Here is a 10784-nt window from a genome sequence, read left to right on the forward strand (position 1 = left end):
CCTTAACCATTGCACGACCGAGTTCCTTAACATCACTATACAGAAAAAAGAAAAAAAAAAAAAAACCTAAACTCACTGGTGTCAAGTCAATTCGACTCATAGCGACTCCTCCATGGGTTTCCAAGGCAGTATCTCTACGGAAATAGATTGCCCAATCTTCCTTCCAAGGAGTAGATGGTAGGTTTGAACAACCAGCCTTCTGGTTAGCAGTAAAATGCCTTTGGCACTATGCCACCAGAGCTCCCTAACATCACTACATAGTGAATCTAAAAATATAAAACCCAGTGACAGCACTATCCTCTAAAGTCAGACTTCATACGTCTGAATCAATGCTCTAGCACGTGACTTGGTGAACTTTCTCTGTATGCCTTGGTTTTTTTGACCATAAAATGAGAAGGTTAACACTACCTAGTTGAAAGAAATGTTGTGAGGGTTAAATGAGATAATGTACAACACCTAGCACTATGGGGGCACAAAAGAAGTCCTCAAAAACTGTTAAAGATTATTATTTGTATTATTAAATAAAAGCCTAACTAAAGGTTTTGTTCTTTGGAACGGGGAAAGTAGATGGAAACTGTCCTAAAGGAAAGGTCTACCACTTCTTCACTGGATCAGGACAGAGGCAGAACCAGAGAGTTCTATTCACATAATTAAAACAAAACCCTCAGAGGCTAACAAATCAACATTTTAAATTTGACTTTTGCAAAAATGTAATTACATTTTTACATTATGTATACCTATGGTGAAAGGCTGAAGGAGAATATATAAAAATCAAAACAATGTGATTTGTTAAGGTAGTGGAGCGATAGATAAAATTTTCCCCTTTCTATTTTGATTACAAAATAATATACAAATTCCTTTACTATTAGCAAAAAGAAAGTAGCCAAAAGAGTAGCAAGAGTCCTTAAACGATCACATTTAATGTTCCAAATAACCTTTTGACTCTCTACTTCAAAAGTGGGGAAATGGGCTCAAAGTCACACAGTGACAGAACAGGAACTTAAAGCCAGCTCTGAGTCCAAAGTTTATGCTCATAGCCAATGTTAGGGACAGCCTTCTTCATTCCTAGAAGCTTGATTTTCTGTTCAAAGTTTATAGTAAAGTATAATCTCCATATTGAATTATCTCACGTGGGAAACAGTTTAATGAGTAGCTTATAGATGTATAAATATTAGTAAGATTTTAATGCTATTAAAACCCTAAGTGTAAAATGAAGAAAAGCCTATTTTTAATCATCCAAGTTTTTTGGAGGTTGTGGAACCCCTTCTGCACTTTCACACTTGGAACCTTTCCTTTTAGAACAGGGTTAGTGTAGTTGTGTCAAAGACAAGCTAATCTGAGCAAACCTTCCTTCAGGAAATTCAAGTGGCACTTTAGGGAAATGTGTATTTCCCTAAAATTACTTTTTAGGCAAAATAAATTATATACAAGACAAAACAAATTATTAAAATGTCCAATAATTCACTAAATTCTGAAGTTACTTTATTTGTGAATTATAGAAACGCTTCAGGTCAATACTATCATTTCTACATTAGAAAGGAAAAGTAGATAAAAATAGAACTTGAATGAAGTTACACGATAAAACAGCAGCAAAACTAAAAAAAAAAAGTTATAGATTATGTACTCACCATAATAAACATTCCTAATGGCTCTCACTTTTTCATAGTAAATGTCAATTTCTCAGTGTTCTGATTCACACAAAGGCTTCAAAGGACATGCTAGTTCCTCTACCATGAAGTTCCTTTTTCTATTGAATGATTTTCCACTGGCCATTTATATACTGGAGTCCCTAGGCGATGTAAACAGTTAAATGCTCAACCAGTGACCACTCAGCTACTAATCAAAAGGTTGGCAGTTCAACTCCCACGCAAAGGCGCCTTGGGAGGCAGACCTGGCGATCTGCTTCCAAAAGGTCATGTCACAGCCTGAATACTCAATGGAACTGTTTTCTGCCATACATGGAGTTGCCATGAGTCAGAATCAACTCAACAGCAACTGGTTTGGTTGGTTGGCTTACCATGAAGTTCCTTCTTTTATGAAACGATTTTCCACTGGCCATTTATAAACTAATCACATGCTAAAATAAAACATAAATATAAATAGCTGCCATGGTTCTAACTCTTAAAAAATTAGAGACAATGAATAGATCTCTCATATAGATCCAAAATAATTCTTTTAAACCTAAAATAAAAGTGAAACGAAAAGTTGTTTAATCAGTTAAGATAACTCATTTCTGTATCAGCCTAACAGTATAAAGTCTAACAATTAAGTACTGGCTGTCAAGAGTACAGTTCCAAAGTAGAGAGTACTTTAGACTTCGCTGAAAGGAAAAACGGTTTGTAAACTTTTTCATCAGGAATGAAATACAATGGAAAGCTGTTGTTGTTAGGTGCCAACGAGTTGGTTGTACAACAGAATAAAACACTGCCAGGTACCGGGAGCTCTAGTGGCATAGTGCCTAAGGCATTTGACTACTAACCAGAAGGGTGGAGGTTCTAACCTACCAGCCACTCCTCGGAAGAAAGGAATATTGGGCAATCTACTTCCACAGAGATACTGCCTTGAAAACCCAAGGAGGGGTCACCATGAGTCGAAATCCACTCGTGGCAGTGAGTGAGAGGTCCTGCGTCATGCTCACAATCAAACAGAAAGTAAGTTCATATATAATATGGGCGCCCTGGTGTAGTGGTTAAACATTCGATCAATCAATTTTGGTTCAAACCAGCCCCTCCGCAGGAGATAGATGCGGCAGTCTGCTCCTGTAAAAATTACTACCTTAGAAACTCTATGGGGCAGTTCTACCCTGACCTAACAGGTCGCTATGAGTCAAAATCAACTCTAGGGCAATTTTTTTTTTTTAATGTAAAAAGTCAATTGTAAAGTCTTCCAAAACTTAAAACTTTGCCTTTTTTTAGCACTATTACGTCCCTGGGTGGTGCAAACGGTTAAGCAGTCAACTATTAACCGAAAAGATGGCAGCTGAAAGCCACCCAGAGCCGCCTCAGAAGACAGGCCTGGAGACCTACTTCTGAAAAGGTCACAACCTTGAAAACCATATGGAGCGCAGTTCTACTCTAGACACACAGGGTTGCTCTGAGTTGGAATCAACTCAACAACAATGAGTTTGGCTGTTTGGGGGCTTTTCAAAAAATGCTTTAAAAAGAAAAAGTTATTCTTTTAAAAGGATTAAGAAGTATGATGGGATCTTGTGAGGTACAAGAACAGTACTCGATACCTGAACTAGAAGTCAGATTTCCCATTTACACTTAAAACCTTACAGGAATTCTGCTTTTCATCTTAAACTCAAATATATGTATGTATGTGTGTGTGTGTGTGTGTGTATACGTCTATATATCTATGTGTACATATCTACACTCACCTTACCCCATTCAATCCTTTTAAGATATTGTTTCTCTTTTTTTAACTCCCAAACAAAAATATGCCCCTACCCTACCCCATTTAATGTTTCTGTAGTAGGGTGGTGGGGGTGGGGAGTAATCGTTTCTCAAAAACCTTGTGAAAGAAGGTATCAGTTCAAATATTGAAACATGGGAAAGCAAAATATACAATTTGTTTACTCACAAATTCTAGAGGTGTTTTAAATAGCCGACTGTCAGTGTATGGGGCGCTCTTCGAGTGTTCTTCCTGCTCCACAACACCGGATACACCCCGCAGCCGCCGCAGCTGTACACTGTTCCAGTCCCGGGTCCCAGTTCACGTGATGGCGACCTCCGCCGGGAAGTGCCCGTAGCATGCTGGGAGTAGTAGTCTCCCGGCCCCTCCTCTTCCTTCTCTTCCTCCTCCCCTCTATACCCCTACGCCCAGTAGCCAGTGGGGCGCCGGGGCCAGAGACGTGGTAAAGTACGCACAGCAGAACTACAGACATACCAGAACTCTCATGATACCTGACCGGAATGCAGACATCTCTACAAGACTTGGGACAACTCTGACTCTTACAATGATCTGAAATTCATAGGCTGGAAAAACCAACCCATAGAACCACAATGTTGTTGTTGTTGTTGTTATGTGCCATGGAGTCAGACCCTCTCATAGAGACCCCTGCTTGGGTTCCTGAGGCGGTATCACTACAGAAGTAGATTGCCCCATCTTCCTTCCGAGAGTGGCTGGTGGGTTTGAACCGCCAGCCTTCCGGTTAGCAGTCAAGTGCCTTAGGCACTATGCTGAGAGGGAATATCTAGGGATAATGAGAAACACCAGTCAGACATGGCTTCTCTTCGAATCTGGCCTCTGCCATTACTAAGTGTATATCCTCAATTAAGTTTCTTAACCTAAGCCTCAGTCTGCCCATAAGTCAAGTGAGGACAACACTACCTAATAAGGTTGTTGTGAGTAAATGAGATGATGTACATAGTGATATCTGCTAAATGATAATGTTGTTGTTGTTGTTGTGTGCCGTTCAGTCGGACGCGACTCATAGCGACCCCTCCTTGGGTTGCCGAGGCAGTATCACTACAGAAGTAGATTGCCCAACCTTCCTTCTGAGGAGTGGCTGGTAGGTTTGAACTGCCAGCCTTCTGGTTAGCAGTCAAGTGCCTTAGGCACTATGCTACCAGAGCTCCTAAATTATAATAGTAAGTGATCAATAAAAAGTAGCTATTATTTTGATCTATTAATTTTATAAATATGAAAACTAGGAGAAGAGATTTTCCCAAGAATATATGATTGGTTAGGTGACAAAGTCAAATAAGTCTAAAATTCCAGTTTCTAATCTGGACTAGTCCAAGACACATAGGATTGACTTCTCCACATAAATATCCTCCCTTCCCCCCATAACACTCAGGACCAACAGACTAGTTATTTTTGTCTGATTTCTGTCTTAGAATATAAATTCCAAGAAGACAGGGTTTTTGGTTTGTTTTGGTCTATTTTGTTCACTGCTGTGTCCACAGCACCTAGAACAGTAGGGTCTGGCTAATATATAACAGAAATGCAAATACCTAAAGAATTATCCTCTATAATATCTGATTATCAGTGCATTCATCTCTCAATCATCCTCTTTTAGCAAACATCATAGGATTTGGGAACACTTAGATTCTGTTCATTAATTGGTTGCAATTTCTAATTCAAGAAAGAATAAGGGGAAGAATATGTATTATATTCCATTTACTACTTTAAGTTTTCTTAATTTCAGTATAACACTTCCATCAGACATTTTCATTTCCAAACTCACTGCCAGCGAGTTGATTCTGACTCACAGAGACCCCCTTTGGGTTTCCTAGGTGGTAAATTTTTAGGGAAGTAGATTGCCCAGTCTTCCTAGCTGTCAAATGCCTTAGGCACCACGCCATAGGAGTTCCTATTTACCTTATGTCTCTAAAATGTTTTTGTATCACTTATGAGAATGTTGGGGAAGGCGGGGCATGGAGACAGCTACTATATCCTTAAGTCACTTTCTCTTATTTAACATTTTAATCACCTTTCTTTATTAAAATTAACAATATTGCCCTTTTCTGCTAAAATATAACTTCAAAGATATTTTCCTAATTGGTCAAAAATGTTGTAAATACTGTTTTCTTGGTAAATAACTTGATTTCTACTTCTTGTTAGGTGCCATCAAGTTGATTTCAACTCATAGTGACCCCATGTGACAGAACTGTCCTATAAGGTTTTCTAGGCTATAATGTTTTGGGGAGCAGATTGGCAGCTCTTTCTTCTACGGAGTGGCTAGGTGATTTGACCCACCAAGCTTTAGGTTAGCAGCCAAGTGCTAAACCATTGCACCACCAGGGCTCCTTAGAATTTCTATTTACCCTAAATAAAAAAACTCATGCACAAAAATAATTTTATCAATTATTAAAAAATGAAGTAAACCAAACAAACCAATTGTACTGTCCTCGAGTCGGATCCGACTCATAGAAACCCTTTCTTGGGTTTCCGAAACGTCATTTAAAATACAGTGAAAAACTGTAAGAGCCAGAACACAAAGGGATTCTCTTGTTTTTGCAACTCTAGGAAGTTTTCCACCTTTGAAAAGATGCTATCTTACTACTTTTCCATTACTCGTGTTAGTAGAAAATATTTTTGTTTTTCTTCTCTGACAGGTTTCCACCTTACAGTTTCTGGTTTTCACAGATTTTACTGAATCTGCTTTATTTAGAAATCCAGTAGCAGTAACACTGGATTTCTAGACCTAAATGATTAAGTTATATGAGTTAATACAGTCACTTAATCTGAATTGTAATTTTTTCAGTTATCTGTCTTCCCTAATATATGGCAAATTCTCTAAGGGTGAATATCTTTGTTGGCACAGAACAGATGCTTAATAAGCATATTAATTAAACTAAATGAGTATATTCTTTGTTATAATCATTCCTTTTCTTACCCGTTTTTTTATTTCACTGAATTCCTCCATATATCTCAAATTCCCAAAGTAACTGTCTAATGGCTGAAGCTTAGGCCCTCTTAGCACTGGCACAGTAGTTTTCCTAATGATATTAGCTATGGGCCTATTGTCTCTGTAGTGTCACATCTTTTGGGTCACCGTTGTAGTCTGGAAAATACCCACAGCAGAATTTCTAGTTAGACAAGAGTTTAACTTTACCTCAGTTAGCAATGAAATTTTGGTATTTGTGAAGTTGCTAAGTGTGGGAGGCAGAGTTTATTTAATCACCTAAACAAAGGAGGGAAAAATCCTCAACAAATGTTAACTTTGTTTTTGCTTTAACATTCTAATGATTCATTTCTTCTGAAAGCTGTTCTTAAACATTTAAAAGCATTTTAAATTACAAATTAATACATGTACTAATTATTCAATAATATATAGAACCTCTCATCATTGTCTCTCTTTTAATATCTCTTCCAAACCTAAGTTTTACAAGCTTGTATCCAAGATTCTATATAGTCACGTTCCTAGTAAATGTAATAAAGAAGCTCTTAACATATGCATTAATATCCGTAATATAAACTTTGTATATAATACAATAAAGTTTTATATCCTTTAATAGTTACACCTACTACCAAAGTTTACTGTTATGTGTTAATGAGTAATACACTAATCATGCTATAGAGAAGCATTACTTGAAAAATAAGATGTAACCAATGTCACTGAACAATATGTTAAATTGTTAAATGGGAACCTAATTTGCTGTGTAAATTGGCACAAAAAATGCAATATTTTTAAAAGACATTTTTTAAAGCTTACAAGTAAATAAAAGACAGTTATTACCAAGTATCATTACTTTTCAGCATTTTGTCCTGCAAATTTTCCAAATATAACCCAGGCTAACAAGGGAAAATATGTGTTTCATTTTCCATTTTAAGATTACAATAGAGGATAAGGAAAATTCTCCCTCTTCCTTGTTATTTTTCCTCCAGTTTCTTTGGCTATATGGTATATAGTCAACAAAGATAAACCAAGCTCAATTCTTAATGGGCTAATATTAAGTACATACATGCTTTAAAGCATGTATTTCTTGTACTTGTAGCCAAATTTAAACTATCAGTGAAAACATAGTACACCTAAAAACTTGATTAAACTGAAATTTGTCTCAATTTTGAGCAACAAATGAGTATAATAAACTCAAAAGTTATTAAAGTATTTGAAATAAAGTCTAAGTACTTTCAAATTTTTCAGAATCATTCATTGTAATTTATATCCAAATTACAAAATTTTAAAATTTACTACAATCAATCATAAAGTCCTCCAGGAAGACAAGTGGGTATATTTGAAAGTAACAAATCCTTCTTTCAATAATTATTCAGACAATATTTATTCAGACTTTACACTAACAATCCACTTTTCCCCAATTTATCTAAATTTGGTTAGTTATTAGCTGATTACCCAAATCCATTAAGTGTGCTATATGGAGGAGAAACAAATGGTTTTTATCATGACTTTTTATTCAGTAAACTAAACACAGGAACTTTAAACCAAATGCAATATATATCAAGCTATGCCCAGAATCAAAATAAAAATGGGTCACAGCTTAAAATTACAGCACTGCCTTTAATAAAAAGTGTTCCCTTCTCACTGCAAATAACGCGGCACTGCTATAGTGTCCCGAACCTGTTGCTGGAACAGGGCTTGTGTATATGAATGCATGCAATGTACACATTTCTCAAATGCAGAGTCACCTAGTGAGTTCGACAAGTGGATAGAACTTTGTACACTCTTAGCAGGTGACTTAAAACTTGGTAACAAGCTTTCATAAGAAACTTGAAATTAAAATTTTCCCCATGAAAAGAAGAAAGAGGTGCAAAAGTCAGCTTTCTAAAAGAGTCAATCTTGCTAGGGGCACTTGGAAGGGCTCAGCTAAGTTGATCAAAAAAGGTCCCAGGCAAACTGCGCAACAGCCTGAAGGCGAGGACTGAAACTTAGTCTTCTCCACCCTAGTTCCACTCGGTTATTTCCCGAGACTCGGTACAAGAGGCCAGGGCAGGCGTTTTCTGCGCGCAGGCAATATTTGCCGGGAGAGCTGGGCTTAGAATCAGCAATTTGCCCAGCTACTTGTCCCTGTTGTGTGGCCCCTTTCCTTCTCTCCCTCAAGGCCGAGAACAGCGACGTCCTCCTTCTCCTCCTCTTTGGTGTCTCCAGCCAGGAGGCGGGAGTGACACAAAGCAGCTGACCCAAACCTCTCCCACTGCCCACAGGAGCTACCATGGGCCCAGAGGCGGGTTTGCAGCACAGCAGAGACGACGCAGGTGGCGGCCCCGGCGACTCTCAACTTCCTCCCTGACCTTCGCAACCACCGCTCAACACCCCGAGAAGCCATCACCACCACTGGTAGGAAAATTAAGGCTCCCCGAAGCCACCTTCGCAATTGACTAGAGAAACGTCAACAACTATGGCGGGAGAGGGGCGGTGGCTAGAGCCTGTGAGGGAAGGATGGTGGGTATATGTCACGCCCAGAGCCCCCCTGCGGGAGGGGAGGCGCCGGCTCTCTCAAGATGGTGGTGGCGGTGGCGCGCCAGCGTACGGAACCCCTTCTCCGTCGCGCCACGGCCGGCGGGAAGTGAGGTTCTCAGAGGAGCCGCCAGAAGTGTACGGCGACTTCAAGCCCCGGGTGAGCATGGAAAGGCCTCCGGTGGGAAGACGATACCCGCCAGAAGAGTTCCGGCCTGATTCTGAGAAAGAGGAAGTGAAAGAAAGCTCTTACTACCTTCGGTCTCGGCAACCGAGGCAGCCACGACCCCAGAAAACCACGGAAATGAAGACACGAAGGGCCACTCGCCTGCAGCAGCAGCAGCAGCACTCAGAGCAGTCTCTGTTACAGTCGTCTCCGGTTATGACCAGGAGAGGGTTACGGGACTCTCATTCCTCTGAAGGTGAGGACGATGGAGGTAAAGTCTCAGCCGCTATCCAGGGAGCGCGCGTGGGGTCGGAGAGCGCGCGGAGCGGTGTGCTGCGGCGGCGGGCGGGCGCCTTCTCATAGCTTTTCCAGGCCAGGATATCAGTAGCTCCTCGGCCTACAGTAGACGTGCGCTAGCACGGGGTCCGCCCGGATCCGCTGGCGGGAAAAGGTAGCGAGGTTGAAAGGGACGCAGGCGAGAGGGCGGCAAAGGAGGTCGAATGGATCAGAAACGAAAAGCTGCTACTCATCCCTGGGCATCAGTTTAGGGGAGTCAGAGTTGCCTCTTTGTGGAGGCCTCTACGAGGGGACAGCGAGTTAGGCTCCAGTCGGTACCCGGAATCATTACAGTCTCGGTTTCATTTTGGTCCCCTCTGCCCTGCCTGTGTTTCTACCGAAGCCGCTTCCATTTCCTTTAACTTTCAGAGGCCAGAAGTCCCCAGCCGAGAATCATGGTTCTAATCTAACCTTCCAGTCTTTTTACATCTTCATCCAGGTGAGGGGAGAGAGGGAGGAGAAATTTGACAGCATGTGTGTTGCCAGAGCTAACGGAGTTGCCACCCAAATCCTTACACCTAAATTGAGTAGGTCAGTTATCCTGTACTGAACTTCCCCAATGCCTGATAAATTCAAGTTCAAGTATGCTGATCTCTGCCAAAATTCGCCGCGTTAGAAGGGGCCCTCAGATTAGCCTCGGTGGTTAAGCAGCCTGACAAAGCAAGACTGTTAATTAGGAAGTTTTCTTCTAAAAGGGCCAAAAGGGTGCTGGCGGTGTGTGTCGTTTTGGTAAGTCACAGGTGAATCAATTCCCTTAACCCATTCTCTCAAGCCCTACCTGTGGGGATTTAACACTGAGTCACAGATGAAGTTTCATGATAGCCTCACATAAGTCACGCATGAAACAAAAATGGGGGGGGGTGAGTCACAATGGGATGACATGAGTGGTAGACCATTGATGGATATGAAGAGGTGGTGGATTTGTAGTTTAGAGCAGAGTAATAGGCTGCAAGTGTACCTGCTGACACATGAAGTGCTGACACATTTGAAGACTTGATTTTGGAAACTGCATGTTAAAGATAATGTAAGTTACTTGAGCCCTTGTAAATGTTACTTTTATCTTTTTTTAAGATTATAAACTTTGTGAAGATAAGGATCCTAACATATTTGAAGGATCATGTTATACTTCAGCACTTGAGCTAATTCTGTATCTCTTTCAGTACTTAGGAGAATGGTTTACACATAGTAGACAACAAATACATGTTACATTGCATTGATTCACACAGTTGCCTACTGCTAACTTTTTTTTTGTTTGTTTTAACTACTGCGAAATTTAGTTCTATTTTAGTAGATATGTAAGGATCTAAACATTTTTCACTCTTCTGCTTTCTTCCATATCATTTTTGATGATTCTAGCCTATGTTTTTTAGTTTTCTGAAAATATATTTTTCTTGTAATGTGAATAATTTATTTTTAAAT

General features: G+C 40.0%; 1 protein-coding gene across 1 annotated transcript in view; it reads left to right on the forward strand.

Annotated features, from left to right (window-relative positions):
• Window positions 1–8804: 8804 nt before the first annotated feature.
• TOR1AIP1 (torsin 1A interacting protein 1) overlaps window positions 8805–10784 on the forward strand; it is a 43107-nt gene continuing 41127 nt past the window's right edge. The window contains exon 1 of the mRNA XM_042780515.1: window positions 8805–9285. Coding sequence (XP_042636449.1) covers window positions 8805–9285 — 481 coding nt within the window. The remainder of the gene's footprint in view (window positions 9286–10784) is intronic.

This window comes from Orycteropus afer, unplaced genomic scaffold (assembly GCF_000298275.1).
Source record: "Orycteropus afer afer isolate SDZICR_OR568_19922 unplaced genomic scaffold, OryAfe1.0 scaffold00043, whole genome shotgun sequence".
NCBI classification, from domain to species: Eukaryota; Metazoa; Chordata; class Mammalia; order Tubulidentata; family Orycteropodidae; genus Orycteropus; species Orycteropus afer.